General features: G+C 46.7%; 1 protein-coding gene and 1 long non-coding RNA gene across 9 annotated transcripts; one reads left to right on the top strand and one right to left on the bottom strand.

The window, feature by feature from the left end:
- Nucleotides 1-9: 9 nt before the first annotated feature.
- On the top strand, nucleotides 10-15,071 carry LOC105497849 (uncharacterized). Of its 2 annotated transcripts, none has more exons than XR_011617321.1 (2): nucleotides 10-642; nucleotides 14,811-15,071. It is a non-coding gene; the product is annotated as an uncharacterized lncRNA (long non-coding RNA). The 2 variants fall into 2 exon arrangements; XR_011617322.1 differs by lacking the exon at nucleotides 10-642 and adding an exon at nucleotides 14,116-14,366.
- Nucleotides 7,822-14,512, bottom strand: LOC105497848 (regulatory factor X5). 7 transcript variants are annotated; one of them, XM_011769326.3, is made up of 11 exons: nucleotides 14,389-14,512; nucleotides 13,756-13,783; nucleotides 13,382-13,510; nucleotides 13,105-13,138; nucleotides 12,295-12,377; nucleotides 11,919-12,038; nucleotides 11,607-11,726; nucleotides 11,387-11,468; nucleotides 10,872-11,073; nucleotides 10,531-10,634; nucleotides 7,822-10,367 (listed from the first exon to the last, which is right to left on the bottom strand). In XM_011769326.3, exons 3-11 carry the CDS (start codon nucleotides 13,495-13,497, stop codon nucleotides 9,366-9,368), a joined length of 1,863 nt encoding a protein of 620 aa, XP_011767628.2. In that variant the 5' UTR covers nucleotides 13,498-13,510; nucleotides 13,756-13,783; nucleotides 14,389-14,512; the 3' UTR covers nucleotides 7,822-9,365. The 7 variants fall into 7 exon arrangements, with proteins under 7 accessions (XP_011767628.2, XP_011767625.2, XP_011767622.2 ...); XM_011769323.2 differs by having other exon boundaries at nucleotides 13,659-13,783; nucleotides 14,389-14,509; XM_011769320.3 differs by having other exon boundaries at nucleotides 13,666-13,783; nucleotides 14,389-14,509.
- Nucleotides 15,072-22,587: the final 7,516 nt, after the last annotated feature.

Below are 22,587 nucleotides of genomic sequence, written 5' to 3'. Positions count from 1 at the left end.
TCAGAAATAGAAAAGGGGGCGGGGAAAAGATGTTTGGAAGCTCGCGAGGGAGAGAGGGCGAAGGGAGGAGCTTACGGGTGGGAGGAGGGGACAATCTTTATGAAGCGGGCCTAAGCGATAGCGTTTGCGAGGCTAAAGAAGCCGAGAGAGAAGTAAAATTTGCTGCATAAGTAGGGTGAGCTGGCGGGCGTGGGTGCCCTGTTAGAGAAGTATGGACATATGCATACTTCCAGAAGTATATTAACATGCAAATTATATGTAAATGACCGTTTGAGTAACCAACCAAATTACCGTAATCAATGACTTTTCCCCATCCCCTACGCTACAAGACTCCCTTAGTAAATCAGGCCGTGGGATGGACGCTGGGTTTCAAGAAGGGCGAGCAGGAAGACGGCGGACGGGGAAGACGTTCTCCCTCACTGCCCTTTTCCTACTCATCTTTGAGGACGATGCGGAGGTTAAACTCCTTAACGTTTCGGGAATGGCGCGGTCCGACCGCGTCAGTCTTTCGCCGTTAGAGAGGCCCGACTCGAGGCCGTGGTTCTGCCTCCGAGGTCACCACCAGCCTGGGCAGCCTGTGACCTCCAGCATCCATACGCCGACCCCTCCTGGGAGGGGCTGGACAGGGCCAGGTTGGGAGAGGTGAGTGAAATGGCAAAGGCTTGGAGGGCACAATCCCTTCTTCCAAACAAAACGAAGCCATATTAGGCGAAACAAATAAACAAAAACACGCCATGCAAATGGGCCTCTGGTGTTGCTTTTGTGTAATTTTCGTTTGTTTGTTTTGTAAAGACAGGGTCTTGCTATGTTGCCCACGCTGGTCTCTAACTGCTAGCCTCAAGCAATCTGCCGGCCTCAGGTACCAAAGTGCTGGGATTATAGGCCTGAGTCACCTCACCCAGCCAGCTTTGTGTATTTTTCGGTTAACATTGTTGATTTAGATTCCTCTTTGTCCTCAGAACCTCTGTCTCAACGTCTTTCCTAGGCTTTACTTAATATTCAATGCCCCTCGTTAGGGCCTTACATAATACATTGAGGCTAGTTACTTGAGCCCGGGTCTTGAATGCCATCTTTCCTGCCACTTACAAGCTGTTTGATTTGGAATAACTAATGTAACCTCTTTGAACCTCAGTTTCTATGTCTACAAAGAAGACATATGGATGAAGTAATATTAGCCCATTACAGGGTTTTGTGAGGATCAAGAGAGTACAAGTTGCTACTATAATACTTTATTATTAATTATTGGGACAATCATACAGGATAGATGATGAAAGAGTCACTACTTACAATGTTTAATTGGAAGGCAGAATAAAGTGTAATAGCTTGAAAATGCCTGTGTAAAACATGCAGAATGTACAACAGTAGAACAAATGGGGTACCTAACCTAATTGTTGAAGGAACATAGTAGAGTTTAAGTTAATTTGGAAGGCCTATATGTGTATGGACACACACACATACACACACACACACACACAGAGACACATCAGTATATGGTGAATGAATGAATGGAAGGCTTCTTAGAAATATTGTGAGTCAGGTCTTAGAATAGATATTGGATATAACCCAGCAAAATAAAAGACGAGTGAGCATTCTGAAAGCAAAAAAATTGTATGTTGAAGAACAGAAATGGGAATTTGTTCATATCATGAGGAGAGGGCAAGCAGACAAGCTAGGTTAAAGTGGGAGTACAGTATGAAAGATGAACAAAGAATGGGGACAAGAGTGCCAAAGATAGTTTAAATTTGTCGGCTGGGCTCAGTGGCTGACACCTCTAATCCCAGCACTTTGGGAGGCTGAGGTGGGTGGATTGCTTGGGCTCAGGGGTTTGAGACCAGCCTGGGCAACATGGTGAAACCACATCTCTACAAAATACAAAAATTAGCCTAGCTGGCATGGCATGCACCTGTAGTCCCAGCTACTTAGGAGGCTGAGGTAGGAGGATCACTTGAGCCTGGGAGACAGAGGCTGCAGTGAGCCGAGATTATGCCACTGCACTCCAGCCTGGACAATGCAGTGAGACCCTGTCTCAAACAAAATAAAAAATTATCGGCCTGGCATGGTGGCTCATGCCTGTAATCCCAGCACTGCACTCCAGCCTGGACAATGGAGTGAGACCCTGTCTCAAAAAAAATAATAAATTATCGGCCTGGCATGGTGGCTCAATGTCTGTAATCCCAGCACTTTGGGAAGCCAGGGTGGGTGGATCAACCAAGGTCAGGAGTTTGAGACCAGCCTGACCGACATGGTGAAACCCCATCTCTACTAAAAATACAAAAATTAGCTGGGCGTGGTGGCACATGCCTGTAATCCCAGCTACTCAGGAGGGTGAGGCAGGAGAATCACTTAAACCCGAGAGGCGGAGGTTGCAGTGAGCCAAGACTGCACCATTGCACTCCAGCCTGGGCAACAGAGTGAGACTCCATCTCAAAAAACAACAACAACAACAACAGTTCTCACCACTGGTCTGGAGTAGGGGGAATCAGCAGTCCACATGTTAGGCCCACTAGCTCTTGGCCAGTTTCCAATCAGCTGTCCCGCAAATATCATGAGGTGATGACCCTGCTTTAGCCTAGAGTTTAAAATGTCATGTATCCCCTCAAGGGATAGCTTTCCAAACAGCCACAAGACTAGCCTTTCGAAACACTGTAGAAAGACATGTGACAACCTTTTTTATAGTAGGAAGTTTTCTTATTTTCCAATGACAGAAAAAATTTCAGGAACATCTCTGTTCAAATTTGAAGCAGGAACTTTTTATAGCTAGTCAGTTATAGACCACCCCACTAAAAATACACACACACACAAACATAAGTAGAAGAGTTTAAGTTTCCTATTTATAGCTCTAAGGGTTCATATGTGTAAATTCCTTCCTTCCCTCCCTTCCTCCCTCCCTTCCCTTCCTCCCTCCCTTCCTCCCTCCCTCCCTCCCTTCCCTTCCTCCCTCCCTCCCTCCCTTCCCTTCCTCCCTCCCTCCCTCCCTTCCCTTCCTCCTTCCCTCCCTCCCTCACTCCCTCCCTTCCCTTCCTCCCTCCTTCCTTCCTTTGCAGAGTCTCGCTCTGTCACCTAGGCTGGAGTGCAGTGGCGCGATCTCGGCTGAAGGGATCCTCCGCCTCCTGGGTTCAAGTGATTCTTCTGCCTCAGCCTCCCAAGTAGCTGGGATTACAGGCATGCATCGCCATGCCCAGCTAATTTTTGTATTTTTAGTAGAGACAGGGTTTCATCATGTTGGCCAGGATTGTGTTGATCTCTTGAACTTGTGATCCGCCCGCCTCAGCCTCCCAAAGTGCTGGGATTACAGGCATGAGCCACTGTGCCAGTCCCATATGTGTAAATTTATTTGCATCCCTTTATGACTGTCTTTCTGCCTTTTTCTGGAGGTTTTTTGTTTGTTTGTTTGTTTTGTTTTTTTTATCATCTTCTGTTTTTTGTTTTTGTTTTTTCTGAGACAGGATCTTGCTTTGTTGCCCAGGCTGGAGTGGCGTGATCTCAGCTCACTGCAAACTCTGCCTCCCGAGTTCAAGCGATTGTCGTGCCTTAGCCTCCCAAGTAGCTGGGATTACAGGTGAACGCCACCACACCCAGCTAATTTTTGTATTTTTAGTAGAGACAGGGTTTCACTATGTTGGCCAGGCTGGTCTCGAGTGATCCACCCGCCTCGGCCTCCCAAAGTGCTGGGATTACAGATGCACAGCACCATGCCCAGCTAATTTTTGTATTTTTAGTAGAGACAGGGTTTCACCATGTCACCCAGGCTGGTCTCAAACTTCCAACCTCAGATGATCTGCCCACCTTGGCCTCCCAAAATGCTGGGATTATAGGTGTGAGCCACTGTGTCTCTACCAAAATCACAAAAATTAGCCAGGCGTGGTGGTGTGCATCTGTGGGAAGACTTAGGCAGAAGAATTGCTTGAACCTGGGAGGTGGAGGTTGCAGTGAGCTGCAGTCATGCCACTGCACTCCAGCCTGAGTGACAGAGTAAGACTCTTACACATACACACACACAAAGACTGAATGCAGAAGCAGATATGAGAACCATCTGACATTAAAGAAATTTCCCCCTTTAAAAACAATGCCAATTGTCTCACTGATTTTTTTTCTTGTTTTGGAAAATATAGTTATTTTTCAAAAATGATTTAGTTAAAAAATATATATGTATATATATATATTTTTCTTTTTCTTTTTCTTTTTAATTTGAGACAGAGTCTCACTCTGTTGCCCAGGCTGGAATGCAGTGGCACCATCTGAGCTCACTGCCAACTCCATCTCCCAGGTTGGAGCCATTCTCTTGCCTCAGCTTCCTAAGTAGCTGGGATTACAGTCACCCACCACCACACCTGGCTAATTTTTGTATTTTTTGTAGAGACAGTGTTTCACCATGTTGGCCAGGCTGGTCTCAAACTCCTGACCTCAAGTGATCCACCTACCTCATCCTCCCAAAGTGCTAGGATTACAGGCATGAGCCACCACGCCCGGCCAAAAATGGTTTTTAAATAAATATTTTGAGTAAGTTATGTTTTCCTTCCCCACGTTGGTCTTTTTTCTCCTCAGTCTCCTTAGTTGTCAAATTGTAAAACTGAATGCTATTCTTTCCCCCCATGTTAAATTTAAAAGCATAACATTTGTGGCTGGGAATGGTGGCTCATGCCTGTAATCCTAGCATGTTGGGAGGCTGAGGTGGGTGGATCACCTGAGGTCAAAAGTTCAAGACCAGCCTGGCCATCACGGCAAAACCCTGTCTCTACTTAAAAAACAAAACAAGGCCGGGCGCGGTGGCTCAAGCCTGTAATCCCAGCACTTTGGGAGGCCGAGACGGGCGGATCACAAGGTCAGGAGATCGAGACCAGCCTGGCTAAATACGGTGAAACCCCGTCTCTACTAAAAAATACAAAAAACTAGCCGGGTGAGGTGGCGGCCGCCTGTAGTCCCAGCTACTCGGGAGGCTGAGGCAGGAGAATGGCATAGACCCGGGAGGCGGAGCTTGCAGTGAGCTGAGATGCGGCCACTGCACTCCAGCCTGGGCGACAGAGCGAGACTCCGTCTCAAAAAAAAAAAAAACAAAACAAAACAAAATAAAAATTAGCCAGGCCTAGTGGTGGGTGCCTGTAATCCCAGATACTCAGGAGGCTGAGGCAGGGAGAATTGTTTAAAACCAGGAGGCAGAGGTTGCAGTGAGCCAAGATTGCATCACTGCACTCCAGCCTGGGTGACAGAGGGAGACTCTGTCTCAAAAAAAAAAATTAAATTAAATTAAAAAGCTTAACATTTGTGATATGCTCTAAAATTTCTCACTTCACTGAACCTATTTTTAGAAAATTATCTTTTGATTAAAAAAAAAAAAATCACTCATCTCTATGTAAGATCCCAAGGAGCCACTATAGGTGTAGATGGTTTTGCACTTGGATGGTGGGTGACCCTATGGGAACCTATGCTATCCTGTGTACACACAGAGCCTCTAGCTTTGGTAGGAAAGTATGTATGTTTTGCACATTGAGGTGTGGGGAGGGCAGGAAATTACCAACAGAATAAGATAATGTCATTTATTTGTCTTGTTTATAAACTGGGGAAAGAAGTTGGCTTATTCAAAAGTCAGTAAAATATGACTCTAGTTATATCTTTTTTTTTTTTTTTAAGACAGAGTCTCATTCTGTTGCCCAGGCTAGAGTGCAATGGTGCAATCTTGACTCACTGCAACCTCTGCCTCCCAGGTTCAAGCAGTTCTCCTGCCTCAGCCTCCCCAGTAGCTGCAATTACAGGCATGAGCCACCACTCCCAGCTAATTTTTGTATTTTTAGTAGAGACAGGGTTTCACCATGTTGGCCAGGCTGGTCTCAAACTCCTGGACTTGAGATCTGGCCGCCTCAGCCTCCCAAAGTGCTGGGATTTTATATTCTGTAACTTACCTTGGATATCTAAATCCGTTTTGTTGTTTTCTGCTGAGTCCTGTTCATGGTAGCTTGTTTACTTGTATATTTTATATTTTGGGGTTTTTGTTTTTTTGTTTTTTGTTTTGAGATGGCGTCTCGCTCTGTCACCCATGCTGGAGTGCAGTGGTGCAGTCTCAGCCCACTGCAACCTCTGCCTCCTGGGTTCAAGGGATTCTCCTGCCTCAGCCTCCCAAGTAGCTGGGATTACAGGCGCACGTCACCACACCCGGCTAATTTTTGTATTTTTAGTAGAGACAGGGTTTCACAATATTGGCCAGGCTGGCCTTGAACTTCTGGCCTCAAGCGATCCACCTGCCACGGCCTCCCAAAGTGCTGGGATTATAGGCGTGAGCCAGTGTGCCTGGCCTATTTTATATTTTGGGGTTTTGAACTCATATTTTGTTTAATCTGTGGGAATCCTGAGGACCTTAATTAGGAATACTTCCCTCCAGAGAGGATTTGCATTTGCATAAACCTGGAACTATGTTAGCCCCTTCAGGAATCCAGGTTTAATTCAGGAGTTGCAGGTTTTTCTTCCCTTCCCTTGGCTTAGGCCCAAGGCTTAGACTATGATCATAATGCTGACACTGGCATTTGTCCTCAGGGCAAACCTGCTTCTACTACTCCATGTGGCTCTTCCTTTATATAGGTTTCAACTTTTTTTTTTTTATTTTTTTTTGTTGAGATGGAGTCTCGCTCTGTCGCCCAGGCTGGAGTGCAGTGGCCGGATCTCAGCTCACTGCAAGCTCCACCTCCTGGGTTCACGCCATTCTCCTGCCTCAGCCTCCCAAGTAGCTGGGACTACAGGCGCCTGCCACCTCGCCCGGCTAGTTTTTGTATTTTTTTTAGTAGAGACGGGGTTTCACTGTGTTAGCCAGGATGGTCTCGATCTCCTGACCTCGTGATCCGCCCGTCTCGGCCTCCCAAAGTGCTGGGATTACAGGCTTGAGCCACCGCGCCCGGCCTTTTTTTTTTTTAATTTGTGTTTTTTTTTTTTTGGTGGAGTCTCGCTCTGTCACCCAGGCTGGAGTGCAGTGGCGCGATGTCGGCTCACTGCAACCTCCATCTCCTGGGTTCACACCATTCTCCTGCTTCAGTCTTCTGAGTAGCTGGGACTACAGGCGCCTGGCACCATGCCCGGCTAATTTTTGGTATTTTTAGTGGAGACGGGGTTTCACCGTGTTAGCCAGGATGGTCTCGATCTCCTGACCTCATAGTCTGCCCACCTCGGCCTCCCAAAGTGCTGGGATTACGGTAGTGAGCCACGGTGCCTGGCCTGTACTTTTTTTTTTTAGTGATTTATCTTTCTAATAAACTCAGCAATGTGCTAAAAAGTATGTTTGCTGTGATTTATCTAGAATCTAGTTGTATTTTAATGGGATAGCCCTTTCTCTTATCCATGCTGTCAGAAATAGGAGTCCTTTCCTGTGGTTTTGATATTTTCCCTCTTGTTTTTTAAGTATCAGGCATTTTTTAGAAGCTGGTTTACTCAGACCCCAACTTCAAACATTCTAGCTGGGGAGACGGACAAATAAATGATCACAGCACACTGTGAGTTATATAAGTAGTGAGCACAGAGTGCTAAGGGAGCCCAGAGAGAGATCATGTGTGTCAGGCAAGAATCAGAGATGACTTCCCTGTAGATGTGAGTAGGAGTTAGCTGCACAAGTCAAAACTCACAAAGCAAGGACAAAACAACATAAGACATATTGTAAAACAAAAAGAACTAAGTCATGATACTCTACCGCATAAGAGCTGTAAATTCAGAGACATCAGCTTGGGCTGTATATATACATATACGGTTTAAAAAATCTATAGCAGATAATAGACATGAAAGTTAAGGACAGTGGTTACTGCTAAGAAGAGGCAGGGGACAGGCTAGGGAGGAACACAAACACAATGGTATTTCAAATGTTTTAATGTATAAATTGTGTTGTGGGTCATAGGTACTCATTAGTATGCTTCATAATTTATTCACATTAGATATACTCTTTATAGATACCAAACATTACATATTATAATTTCTTTAAATCTGCTCTGGTGGAAATAAATGAACACATGAAGTCTCCCTGAAAGAAAATCAGTGTTTTTGGGGAAGAACCAAGATTCCCTGACAGAAGCTACCCTATGTAGAGGACAAAGTAGGTCTTCAATAAATATTAGTTGGTTTACTGCTTCTCCCAAGGATACATCTGGAGGGTCTGCATTCCGTTCTCATTGGTGCTGCCTGACCACAGAACTAGCTCTTTCTGTGACATCTAACCTAAACCCCGCAGTCCTAAGTCCTGACACGTATGACAAGATGCTGCCACCTGGTGGCTACAGAATAGATTTAATGGCTAGGAAGTCTTTCATGCTAGCTGGTGGAACTGGCAATAGGGAGAGATAGGGAAGCAGGAATGAGGAGAAAACAAAAATTAAGAAACAGGAAAAGGAGCTCCATCTCTAAGATGGAGGCAGAAAAAAAGGGACTATTGTCTAAATGAGACTGGAGAGTCCCTACAGGAAAATGGCTTCCCTCTCCTTCATTCTGAGACTAGAAACAAGAGGAAAGAGGCTATAGCTTGTATTGAGGGAAATGCAAGACTGAGGAGAAAAAAAAGCAGGTCTAGCTGATCTCAACTTAGCAAGCTAAAATAATAGTAGCCTGGTGTCAGCGGCCACCCAAGCAACTGCATGCTCCTAGTTTCCACTTGGGGAATCCATGTGATTTTGGGGAGGCTGACCCCACCCTTTTCCCCAAAGGTGTAGTCCATGGTGTAGAATAAGCAAATTAGCATGTACCATCCTCCTGGCCACAATGATTGGTCAGGGGTGGACATGTGACCCAGGCCTAATCAGTGTGAATGTTAGGGCTTTTGCTGAGATTTCTGGTACAAAGATGCCTTCTTTTTCTGATTGGACATAAATGGGGAAACGTGTAATCCTAGGAATGCTAGCAGCCATTAAGTGGCCCAGACTTAAGATGGTCCTACAGAAGACGCAACAGTGAGAAAAAAAATCAGTCCGGTATTTAGAGACATACTGAGCTACTGGGTCAGGCTTCACCTGGAGCCAGCACTACCTATGGACTTTCCAGTTACATGAACCAATAAACCCTTTTTATTTTAAGCCAGTTTGAATTAGGTTTTCTGTGATTTAAAACCAAAAGATCCCTAACCTATACATTCATCATAGCCCATTCCTACCTTCCCACAGGATAGCACAGGGAATACAGGTAAGGTCACTACAGATTTATTGGTTATACTAAAGCCAAGGGTATCAAGCTGAAAAGGTCAGAGGCAGCAACCAGGTACTAAGTAGACTGGATGACTCAGCTGTCTGTACAGAAGAGAATGGACTTCTTTAGGAAAAGAATAGCCAAATGAGAAGCAAGTGCAGAGAAGGGCCTCCACTAGGCAAAGTTAATGTAGGGATATAAACACTCTTCCCCACAGACCTATATCATGGGGGTGTTGCTTTGGGGTCTTTATGCTCCTGGGATAAGGAATTTTGAAGCACATGCTCCTTTAAGTCTTTATTACCCTGTGGTGCAGTGCCTACCTCTCCCTTTGCCAAAGGAAAAGCCTCCTTTTGGCTTCTGCTGCCTCTGATGACACTCACTTTTGAGGGGACCAAGGGAATTTTATCTTCTGCTTCTTTGGTATGCCGGGAACTGGGGCCCCTTCCTCCTTTGAAAACAGTACCATCTTCCTGACCCTGGGCAAGCACTGCCCCCTTTTCAGCCTCTCCCATTGGCCCTGGCCTTTCTGCCCCTCCAGCTGAGTTGCCTTCCCCTCCTAAGCCCCATGTCTCCCATGGTAACCTTGACTGGGCAGAGTCCATGGCAGCTGCTGACTTCTGAGGGGTAGAATTCCTTTCCCCACTTCCACCTGACTTTTTTCGAGGGCGCCCCCGTTTCCTTTTGGCATCACTTGCTGTATCCTCTATATCCTGCTTTGCTGCTTTAGCTGGTGGATCCTGCCCACTGGCCTCACTCACAGGTACTTCAGCTGTCCTCTTGACACCCTTGTCATGTGGTCCTGGGTCACCACCTATGCCTACCTCTCTGTTCTCTGTGCCCCGGGGCTGAGTGAGTCCCCCAGGTGGAGCTCGCCCAGGCCCAGGCCCAGGCCCAGGTCCAGGTCCAGGCAAAGCAGGAACAGTTGGTAAGATCATGTTAATGATGGGTACAGCTGCTGAGGGTGCCCCGGCCCTACTAGACAGAGGCAGTGTAGCCACTTTCAGGGCACCTGAAGAAAGCCTGGGGGCCAGAATAGGTGGAGAGACTGGGATTGGTGGAATAAGCGAGCGAGGGGCCCGGGGAAGGAGCAGAGGCAGCCGAGCCACTAGGGCGTTAACCTGCAGGTTATTGGCTCCTGGGGCTGAGCTCTCAACTACACTCTTCTTCCGCTCTCCACGTGCGAGAGGGCCAGCCCCAGTTCGGGCTTCCAGATCCTTAGGAGGCTAAAAGGTAAAGAGAGGAACACAGTAAAGTGTGAAGACTGAATACTGGAGGAAACATAGACACCAGAGGCACAGGAAGTGGAAAAGCATGGGACCCAATAGGAAAAGGATATACTAAGCCCCCAGCCCAGGACAGCGAAGTCAGGGCCACTGACTTCCTTACCTGGGCCGGTCTCTCCAGCTTCTTATGGGCTTGTGAACCCTCTGGGTTCTCTACACCATTCTTTGGTTTAGATGACCGTTCCCGAGGTGCATGTTCATCCTCTTCTGCAGAGGTGCCAAAAAGGTAATAGAGTGAAGGTGAGGAAGAAACTGAGGAATAGGAGAGTGAGGCAATCCTGATTCACTGACTGGTAGAGACAGGAAATGGGGTGCTAAAGCATGTCTTAGAAGGGTCTCCAGGAAGAGAGGGCAAATCCAAGGTGTCTCTATTCTGTGTGTGGGAGGGTCACTGAAGCTGAAAGTGGGTCAGGGTTGCTGAGACATAAGAGAGGGTCCACCCACCAGCAAGCCCCATGGCCTTAAGCACATGGGCATGTGCAGATCGGGCAGAGATGAGATGCTGCTGTAGCAGGAAGCGGGCGACCTCAACGATGGAACTGAAGGACCGTTTCAGGATCCGCTCTGCCCAGTCACACGTCAGGGCACAGGCTGCCTCCACCAGTTCATCTCGAGGTGCTGGGGTTACTTCTGGGCCCATTTCTGGCTGAAGTGGGGAAGGACATGCCCAATCACTCTCCAAATTAAATAACCCTTGTCCCCTCTCTTGAAGTGACCTAAGACTGTTGACCAAAGCTGAGACCAGACTGGGGACGGGAGTAGCCTCTACCTATCCCACTGCAGAAGCCCACAAGTTCTCTTCATCCTCTGCCTCAGCTGCAGGGTTGGCAGAAGGGAACATCATACCTAGAAGCTACGTACATAATGACTGAGGCTGTTAGCCCTCAAAACATGCCCCAAAGACCTCTGCCTTTTGCCTGGGAGAGAAGAGTAGAATTGGAGGGTGATTTGGTACTTACACTCTCAGAACTCTTTAGGTCAAGTCCAGGCAGGGGTGGCATAGACACCAAGGTCTTCCTTCGTATGCCACTGTAGCAATATCTGATGCAAGTTAAAGAGCAGCCAACACATGGCAATCTCCAAACCCCTTGAGCAAGTTAAGCTGTTCCACTCCTGGGTCTCCACACCCTAAGTCTTCCTCCCAGGTCCTCCACCCCCAACCTCTCTAGTCAAGGATACTTGGACTGGCCCCGGCCACCAAGCCTTCGAGCTTTGATGTCAGGGAAGATCTCTCTGATGATCTTGCCAAAGTTGGCTGTGCTGAGTGGGCGGCAACAGGCGAGACTCTCACAGTACTTCCTGAGTGACAGGGGAGCAGAGTGGGAACATACTCAGAGAAGGAGGCCATGGGTAGGCTCGAAGGGTCCCTAGGGATCAAGTGTGAGGAACCCTTTAAGAAGGCAGGCTTTAATCAAGGCAGGAAGCTCTTCATGGGTGAGGGGGTCCTATGCCAACCAATCCACTCACCCCACCACCCACCCTTCCACCCACCGATAGGCATCATAAACACTTTGCTTTGGCAGACAGGTGTCAGTGTGCTCTTCCAGGTGGTTGCGGATCCACCTATAGGCATACATGTACTCCTCATTGCTCAGTGTACTTGGCTCTGAGCTACAGAAACAAAAGGAACAAGCATTACTAAGACCCTAACAGTTGTCCTGGTTCTTCCCAAACTACCACTTCAGTAGTGCTGGACCAAAGTAGTTCACCCAGAATCTACCTTTCCCTGGTAAACCAAGTCAGGGTGGGGACCTTACCTCTTCATCAAGGACAGCAGTTACGAGTCTTCCTATTACCTCACCCCTTCCCAGTGAACCTTTCTCTAAGAATCAGAACCTCTGCCATCTAAAAATACCATCAAACCTACCTTTTGTCTCCAGTGCTGGGTCCTGAGGGGAGCTGAAGGTAGAGATACAGCTTGTCATTGTCAGAAAATTTCTGTACATCTTGCTGAGGTAGGACAAAACAGAGGCAGGAGAAATAATAAGGCCAAGAAGGACCCAATGTAGGACCCTCTGATTCCCACCCCAAAGTCTAGCTGACTTAGAGGGTGTCAGACTGAAAAAGGACCTTAAAAATTATTTGATAAGGCTGGGCGCGGTGACTCACGCCTATAATCCCAGCACTTTGGGAGGCCAAGGTGGGCGGTTCACGAGGTCAGGAGATCGAGACCATCCTGGCTAATACAATGAAATCCCGTCTCTACTAAAAATACAAAAAAAATTAGCCGGGCGTGGTGATGGGCGCCTGTAGTCCCAGCTACTGGGGAGGCTGAGACAGGAGAATGGTGTGAACCCGGGAGGTGGAGCTTGCAGTGAGCTGAGATCGCACCACTGCACTCCATCCTGGACCACAGAGCAAGACTCCGTCTCGAGAAAAAAAAAAAAAAATTATTCGACACTAGGTGCTCTGAGGGGCCCTGTAGGCTACCACATCGAGGAGGGGAGTAGAGGAGATCAGCTCTGAATTCATCTCTGCTGGGCTTCTACACAAGCGCTCACAGAGATCGAGTGAGAGGCACAAAGTCAAACTGGCAGCAAGTTTGCAAAGCCAAGGATCTTCTGACAAGATAGACCCTACCTCTCCCACATCAATGTTTTGTTGATGCCCATCATCCTCACATCCTCCTCCCTCAGCATTTCCATCCCTCTATTGCCCTCTTCCCCAACACACTTACCAGGATTCCCTCTACTTTGTTCTGCACGGCCTTGCTGTGGGGAATAGGAGAAAGCTGGAGGTCACACACGAGGTTTTCTCCCTCTCTTTATCTGACTGCTAAGGAGGGAAAAGGGCTGAAATGCCCAGCAGGTGCTCAAGCATTGCTACCATGGCCAAGAATCTCCCTCTGCTCCCATGCCCTTGCTGAGAGGCAGTTCATCTACAGCCAAAGTGAAGTGCTGCAGGGATCTATACTCAGGTCTTGGACAGGATTTGGAGATGTGATCAGTACTTACGAAATGGTACCTCGGAGCCTTTGAAGAAGGGTGGTAGGTTCCCCAGCCTCAGCACCACCTGGAGGGGGCCTTCCCCCAGTCTTGGGGCTCTTAGCATCAGGCTCATCTTCTGCCATCCCGGCATGAGGGCTAGAATTGAGAGGGACAGGCATAAAGATGTAACTCACACTGGCCTTCCCTTCCCCTGAAGGCCCCAGGGCACTCCTCATCTCTTTACCCAGAAAGGCAGAGAAACAGCAACAAAGCCTCCGAATTTCCCCAGTGGTCTTTTTCTCACCACTTGCCTTCTCCGAAAATTAGAAATTATTCCATTACTTCGCCAGGCCCATATATACCCAAAGAGATCTTTGCCATCTCCATTCTATCTGCCCCACCTTTTTGAAGTCTCCTAAATCTGGAAAACTGTAAAGGAAGAGATAGGGGGATTGGGAATCCATGTTAGCAAGAAATTTTCATTTCTGCCTCTGACCCCATACTGCCCTCCTCCCCCTCAAAAACAACAGTAACAGCCACAAAACAAAGTTCTCTAATTCTCAAAAATACTCCTCACCATTGCATATGCTTGGGAGGTCAGAAAGGATACGAACATATTCTGCCTTTCTAGGCTTGGAAAAAAAACTGGGCCCAAGTTCTCATTACTTAATCTCTCCACGACTTCCCCCGCTGCTCCCCCTCCCCACGTCGCCGGTCCCTACGTCATCTCCCACAACAGCCCATCCTGAGGCGCGCCCCCACCTCCTTCCCTTCCCCCTCCATTCAATCCCCGGTTTCTGCAAAGTGGAGGGGGGGTGGGGCGGGGTAGCGGAACTCATGGGCTGGGCGTCAGAAACCCGGCAGGGGAATGGGGTCCCAGATTCCGGGCACGTGCACACGGGTGAAGAAGCTGTTGAAAATACAGCTACAGTCTTTTTCTGCTCTCCTCCCAACTCATCTTGCCCCCTCCCTACCTCTGAACAGTCGCCTTCCAACACAAGCAACAATAAAGGTAAGGGAGAAAGAGAAACTACCTCGTAGCCACCTCCACTCCGGCCCAGCCCCAAGGTCCTGGCCCAGCCGGCTCGTGCGTTGCTTTATTTTCCTTTTTCTGAATGGTTGTAACAGCCGCGATCTGCCTAGATACACGGGCGGCCTGCTCTGTCATTGGTCACTGCTGCCACCCCGGAGACAGAAGGCGCCGGGCTCGTACCGGCGGCCGCTGAAGTCTGCCTGGTAACAGAATCTGATTGGTCAATAGGGGAGGGAAAATCCAAAATTGGTCTTATTTGAGTCAAGAGGGGGAAGTCCGGGTTGGGTTTCGGTTAAAACTGGGGTCGGTTGGGACTGCAGGTCCCAAGATATTCTTCTCTTAAAGGGACCGCAGGATAAAAGAACGAGTGCTCGTCTCCCTTTGGAACTGTCTTTTCTTTTGCCCTCCCCTTTTGTGTTTCAGTTTAGTCTACGGTCCTCAGAGCTACCGGAAGAGAAGAATCAATGGATGATAAAATAACTAGAAAATGATGGATAGGAGTGATGGAAGTTCGCTGTAAGCTCCTATAACCCCCCATCCATCACAATCACCACATGCCTAACACAACCTGCAGACACACTCACTCGCAACAGACCTGCAGTCTGGGCTCTTTCCTTCTTGATGGAGGCCTCAAAACCTCAGCAGTTGTACCACATTAAACTAAAATGCTTTTTCCCTGTTAGTGTTTCTTGATTTCCCGTGTGTACTTTCCTTCCAAGGAGTTGCAAATGCATTTGCATCCCCATAGTTCTGCAGTCGGTGAACCCTGGAATTTTGATGGACTCCCACGGGAGTGCTGGATGCCAGAGGAACTTTTTACCCTCAGGGAACATTGTACTGAACAGGTTATGGGTTCTTAACCCTTTTCCTTAAGACGTTTTAAGGTTATGAATCAGACGAAAGCAATGGACCCTCTACCATGAAAAATGCACACACAGACCAAGTTTTGCATCTAATTTCAGAGAGATCATGGACTACAGGTTGCAAGCCTCTTAAATGGATATATTTTGTTTTGCACAGCGGACATGTTACAACCAAAACTGTATTTGCCATCCTGACATCTAATACGTTCTCCAGGCTCATCATTAATGTGCTTTTGTAAAGAAGACAGCAGTGCTGCCTGAGCTCATCACCATTGCCCTTTACAGCCTGCCTTTCCCTATTACCAGCTTCTATGAGTACTGGAGGAAGCCAGGAGATTGTGGAGTTGGGGGAATAAGGATATATTGGCAAGAAGGTTTTCTTTTTTCTTTCTTTCTTTTTTATTTCTTTGAGACGGAGTCTCACTCTATCGCCCGAACTGGAGTGCAGTGGCGCGATCTCGGCTCACTGCAATCTCCGTCCCCTGGGTTCAAGCGATTCTCCTGCCTCACCCTCCCGAGTAGCTAGAACTACAGGTGACTGCTAACACGCCCGGCTAATTTTTTTTTTTTTTTTTTTTTTTTTGAGATGGGAGTCTCAGTCTGTTGCCAAGCTGGAGTGCAATGGCACAGTCTTGGCTCACTGCAACTTCCACCTCCTGGGTACAAGCGATTCTCCTGCCTCAGACTCCTGGGTAGCTGGGATTACAGGCGCCTGCCACCACGCTGGGCTAATTTTTGTATTTTTAGTAGAAATGGGATTTCACCATGTTGGCCAGGCTGGTCTCGAACTCCTGACCAGCAAGAGTCAGATTTATTAAGCAACAGAAAAGCTCTCAGCAAAGAGGGAGCCCAAAAGAGGGTTGCCAGCTATGAGGCTGAGTGGGAGGGTGAGGAGGGCGGCTTATGGAGTGGGAAGGGGAGGAGTGTGCTGACCGGGCCTGCAGGCTATCTTGGAGAAAGCACCACTCAGAAAGAGGTATGATAGTGTAAAGAACCAATTGGAGGCAGAGGTGAAGGCTTGGCTCAACAACTTGGCCTGGAACCAATCAGGGGCTGAAGTGAAAGCTTGGGCCAGGACCTTGGCCTGGAACCAATCAGGGGCTGAAGTGATGATTCACCCTATGTAAATAAAAGACTCCCCCTGTGGCCAATCACAGAAAGATAAGCATATGTAAAATAGGTGAAAACTAAGAGACTAAGGTGTGCCAAAGAGAGAGAAATATGTCCAAAAAGGGAGTGGTATTTGTTCATCTGGGACACTATTACACATTGCCTACTAAGATTGGGAGTGATTTATTTTTTATTTTTTAAGACGGAGTCTTGCTTTGTCACCCAGGCTGGAGTGCAGTGGCACAATCTCTGCTCACTGCAACCTCCACCTCCCGAGTTCAAGCAATACTCCTGCCTCAGCCTCCCGAGTAGCTGGGATTACAGGCTCATGTCACCACACACAGCTAATTTTTTATATTTTTGGTAGAGATGGGATTTCACCATGTTGGCCAGGCTGGTCTCCAACTCCTGACCTCAAGTGATCCGCCCATCTCAGCCTCCCAAAGTGAGCCTCCCAAAGTGTTGGGATTACAGGCGTAAGTCACCGTGCCTGGACTTCTTTTTTTTTTTTTTTTCACCTCTGCACTCCAGCCTGAGTGACAGTAAGACTCTGTCTCAAAAATAAATAAACGAACAAACAGCTGGGTACAGTGGCTCATGCCTGTAATCTCAGCACTTTGGGAGGCTGTGGTGGGTGGATCACTTGAGGTCGGGAGTTCAAGACCAGTCTGGCCAATATGGTGAAACCCCATCTCTACTGAAAATACAAAAATTAGCTGGGCTGTGGTGGCGCGTGCTTGTAATCCCAGCTACTTGGGAGGGTGAGGTGGAAGAATCACTTGAACCTGGGAGGCAGAGGTTGCAGTGAGCATAGATGGTGCCACTGCACTCCAACCTGGGCAGCAGAGTAAGACCCTGTCTCAAAAAAAATAAGTAAAAAATAAATACAATACAATACAATAATAAAAAATAATACAAAGACAAACTGCAAATTGGGAGAATATATTTTGAAGACATATAACTGACAAAGGATTATTATCTGGAATTTTTGAAGACTTCCTATAAAAGAAGATAACCACCTGGGCATGGTGGCTCACTTCTGTAATCCTAGCACTTTGGGTGTTTGAGATGGGCAGATCACTTGAGATCAGGAGTTCGAGACCAGCCTGGCCAACATGGTGAAACTCTATCTCCACTTAAAATACAAAAATTAACATTAGCTGCGCATAGTGGTGCACACCTGTAGTCTCAGCTACTTGGGAGGTTTAAGTAGGATAATCGCTTGAACCCGGGTTGCAGTGAGCCAAGATAGCACCACTACACTCCAGCCTAGGCAACAGAGTGAGACTGCCTCAAAAAAAAAAAAAAAAGAAAGAAAGAAAGAAAGAAAAAAGAAAAGAAAAAGAAAAAGAAAAAAAAGATAACAAACTAGAAAAATGGATGGGAATTTCACAAAAAAGCAGAAATGGCTCATAAACATATGAAAAGTTATTCCCTATATGATAATCAGGAAAATGCAAATTTTAAAAGATACAATTTCACACCCACTAAATTGGCTTTTCTTTTTTTTCTTTTTTTTTTTTTTTTGAGGCAGGGTCTTGCCCTGTCACCCAGGCTGGAGTGCAATGGCATGATCATGGCTCACTGCAGCCTTGACCTCCTGGGCTCAAACAATCCTCCCACCTCAGTGTCCTGAGTAGCTGGGATCACAGGCACGCCACCACACCCAGCTAATTTTTTTTTGTATTTTTTGTGTAGACGGAGTGTCACCTTGTTGCCCAGGCTGATCTTGAACTCCTGAGCTCCAGCAATCTGCCCACCTTGGCTTCCCAAACTGTTGGGATTACAGGTGTGAGCCACAGCAAAAGTTTTAACAAGTCTGGCAATATTGAGGGTTGACATGGTAATGAATCAACAAGAGCTTTCATTCACTGTTGTGGGAGTGTAATTTGGTGTAACTGTTTTGGAAAATAGTTTAATATTACTTGGTGAAGTTGAATATGTGAGTATTTCAATTTACATTTAATATATCGGTAATTGCTCTCTTAGACATATGCCCAAAAACACAGGCAGTAAAGTTTATAGTCTCACTGCTTGCATTAGTAAAAACTGGAAATGATCCAATATCCACAAACCCTAGAATGATAAGTTGTGATATAGTCACTGGATGGAATGTCATAGATCAGTGGAAATTAATGAGCTACAGCCACACATGTCCATTGGATGAACTTCAGAAAGTTAAAAAGCCAAAACACAGAAGAAAACATACAGTGCAATGCAATTTATAAATATTTAATGTCAGGCAAAACTGAACAATATATTGTTTATGGGTAAATACATATGTGGTAAAAATAATTAATAAAAAGCAAGAGAATCATGACCATAAAATTAAGGATAGAAGTTACCTATGATGAGCAAGGGAAAAGAGGTTTGGGAATGGTTGGTTGGCAGTTAGTAACACCTTACATAGCATCTAATTTAATATGCTTGTTTTCCAATGAATGGCCAGTCATTTCAATATATACTGCCATTTTCTTCTTCTTATAACTGTTTCCTTTTGCAGTTTTATCATATGCTTTTATTGTGTACTAACTTTCTTTGTATAGTTGGGTGTATTTCTGGACCTTAGCCTCTCTTTTTAAAAAATTTTAATTTTAGGTTTTTTTTTTTTTTTTTTTTTTTTAAGACAGAGTCTCACTCTGTCACCCAGGCTGGAGTGCAGTGGCAGGATGCTAGCTTACTGCAGCCTCAAACTCCTGGGCTCAAGTGATCCTCCCACCTTAGTGACCTGAGTAGCTGAGATTATAGGCGCATGTCACCATGTCCAGCTTGTTCTCTTTTGTTGATTCTTTTTGTCTATTTCTGCACCCATAACACAGTTTTAGTTAATGTAATTATATAGTACATTTTGAAATCTAATGCTGAGAGTCTTCTGTTATTGGTTTTATTAATTAAAATAATTATTCCTATATATGGAAGATTGTATTTTCCAAACGTGGCCACAACGTTTCTGGTTCCACACACTATTTCAGAATCTTACAACTTCCCTGTCAAGAGGTGGAGTCAGCCGAGCGTGGTGGCTCACGCCTGTAATCCTAGCACTTTGGGAGGCCGAGGTGGGCAGATCACTTGAGGTCAGGCGTTCAAGACAAGCTTGGCCAGCATGATGAAACCCTGTCTCTACTAAAAATAGAAAAATTAGGCTGGGTGCGGTGGGTCACACCTGTAACTCCAGCACTTTGGGAGGCTGAGGCAGGTGTACTACCTGATGTCAGAAGTTTGAGAGCAGCCTGGCCAACCTGGGGGAACTCCGTCTCTACTAAAAATACAAAAAATTAACTGGACATGGTGGCGGGTGCCTGTAATCCCAGCTACGTGGGAGGATGAGGTGGGAGAATCACTTGAACCCAGGAGATGGAGGTCGCAGTGAGCCAAGATCATGCCATTGCACTCCAGCCTGGGTGACAGAGTGAGACTCCATCTCAAAAATAAATAGATAGATAGATAAATAGATAGATAGATACATAAATGAAAGAAATGGAGTCTAGTCCCTGTTTCCTTGAACCTGGGAAGGCCTTTGTGACTGGCTCAGTAATTGGAATGTGGTGGAAGTGATGCTGTGTGACTGCCAAGTGTCGGCTGGAGTAGGTGACACGCCTTCACCTTTGCTGCTCTCTCTTGGAACCCAGCTACCATGTTGTGAGGGAGCCAAGCAGCCATATGGAAAGGTCATGTGTAGATGTTCTGGCCCCAGCCCCAGCTGAAGGTCCGAGTGACAGAAGCGTGAGTCTCCAGACCTGTGAGTGAGTGAGCTATCAGATGATTCTAGCCTCCAGCCTTTAAGCTGCCTCCACTGACACCGAGCAGAGACAAGCTATTCCTTCTGAGCCCTGTCCAAACGACAGATTTGTGGGCAAAAGTGATGTTGTCATTGCTTTAAGCCACTAAGTTTTGGTGTAGTTTGTTACACAGCACTAGGTAACTGGAACACTATACATTCGCATTTCCGGTCTAGTTTTAGAAACAGCTTGTCAAGTTTCATAAAAAATCCTCACCCCTCTGAGGTAACGTGTTCTGATAAGTATCCTCCCATATTCACTTCCATGTCATTGCAAACAGGACCACTTAAATAGAGGGGTTTTTTTGTTTTGTTTTTTGAGATAGAGTCTCGCTCTGTTGCTCAGGCTGGAGTGCAGTGATGCAATCTCAGCTCGCTGCAACCTCTGCCTCCCAGGTTCAAACGATTCTCCTGCCTCAGCCTCCTGAGTAGCTGGAACTACAGGTGCGTGCCACCATGCCCAGCTAATTTTTGTGTTTTTAGTAGAGATGGGGTTTCACCATGTTGGCCAGGTTGGTCGCAAACTCCAGGCCTCAAGTGATCCGCCCTCCTTGACCTCCCAAAGTGCTGGGATTACAGGCTTGAGCCACTGCGCCTGGCCTTAAATAGAAGTTTTTGTTGCTATTGTGGTTGAATTTGTTTTTAAAACTGGGGATTATACTATAGTTATAGAGTTATTCACACAACTCTACGATTACTTTTTTCCATGAACAATGTGTTGCACACATTCCTCTAGGTCAGATAGTATTGAGGTCAGATAGTGAGAGTCTGCCACACATCAAAATCAGGAAGTCAGGGAAGGGACTCCTAAGAGCATGCCAGAGGATGGCACGGAGCAGATATCCAGAGCATGGAGCCAGCTGGTCAAACACTTGGAAGATGAAAGTGGGAGGGCTGGATGCAGGAATGTGAGAAGGATTCTCTGAGATGAGTGCAATTGCCCGATGCTGTCTTTTAGAGACTTACTGGAGAGCAGTGTGTGAGATAATGCTTGAAGGACCAACGATGGGATAGACATCTCCCAATGCTCTCTTATCTCCTTTGTCCTGATGGACTGGCAGTACAGCTTTCCTGAGGGTGTCCTTGAGCTCAACAAACTTTCTAGAACCTTCTACATGGCCTTATAAGCCATGGTGTTGGCAGGAGATCCTAGGTGATATGGTAGACTTTTCCCACAGCACACTCCCCAGCTTTGCTATTCTTGCTCATCTAGCCTGGTTCTGGGGTGTGGGGTAGAATCTTTGTGAGTGCAGCACAGAGAAGTGGGTGCAGCTACTCAGGAGGCTGAGGCAGGTAGGTGGGTACCCTTTCCACATTGCTGGTGCCTGGGTTGTGTGTTACAGGAGGGCCTCTTGTTTTTGGAGTCGTTTCGGTGACATAGGGTTAGACATAATGAGAGGACGCCAAGATCAGGATAAACGTGAATAGGATTTTAAGCTTTTATTGTGAAAAAGATTTCTTTCTTTAAAAAAATTAATTTTATTGTGTATATTTAAGATATACATAGGCCGGGCGCGGTGGCTCAAGCCTGTAATCCCAGCACTTTGGGAGGCCAAGACGGGCGGATCACGAGGTCAGGAGATCGAGACCATCCTGGCTAACACGGTGAAACCCTGTCTCTACTAAAAAATACAAAAAACTAGCCGGGCGAGGTGGCGGGCGCCTGTAGTCCCAGATACTCGGGAGGCTGAGGCAGGAGAATGGCGTAAACCCGGGAGGCGGAGCTTGCAGTGAGCCGAGATCACGCCACTGCACTCCAGCCTGGGTGACAGAGCCAGACTCCATCTCAAAAAAAAAAAAAAAAAAAAAAGATATGCATAATGTTACTATAGTGAAGCAAATTAATATATACATCATCTCACACAGTTACTCTTTTTTTTGTTTTTGTTTTTTGGGAAGAACAGCTAAAAACTATGAAAAATTTCAAACATGTAAGAGGAGAAGGAAGAATGTAATCAACACCCACATACTGCTTGACCACATCCTGCTTGAATGATCGTCCACATCTGACCATCACTTTTTTTTTTTTTTTTGAGACAGTCTTGCTCTGTCGCCCAGGCTGGAGTACAATGACATGATCTCCACTCACTGCAACATCTGCCTCCTGGGTTCAAGGGATTCTCCTATCTCAGACTCCCTGGTAGCTGGGATTACAGGCATGTGTCACCACACCCGGCTAATTTTTTATATTTTTAGTAGAGATAGGGTTTCACCATGTTGGCCAGACTGGTCTCGAACTCCTGACCTTGTGATCTGCCCACCTTGGCCTCTCAAAGTGCTGGGATTACAGGTGTGAGCCACAGCGCCCGGCCCCCTTTTTACTTTTTCTCTCTTTTTTTTTTTTTTTTTTTTTTTTTTTTTTTGAGGCAGAGTCTCGCTCTGTCGCCCGGGCTGGAGTGCAGTGGCCGGATCTCAGCTCACTGCAAGCTCCGCCTCCTGGGTTCACGCC

This window comes from Macaca nemestrina, chromosome 1 (genome assembly GCF_043159975.1).
Source record: "Macaca nemestrina isolate mMacNem1 chromosome 1, mMacNem.hap1, whole genome shotgun sequence".
Lineage (NCBI taxonomy): Eukaryota > Metazoa > Chordata > Mammalia > Primates > Cercopithecidae > Macaca > Macaca nemestrina.
The sequence above is the reverse complement of the archived record's forward strand: the minus strand, read 5'-3'. Positions and strand labels throughout refer to the sequence as shown.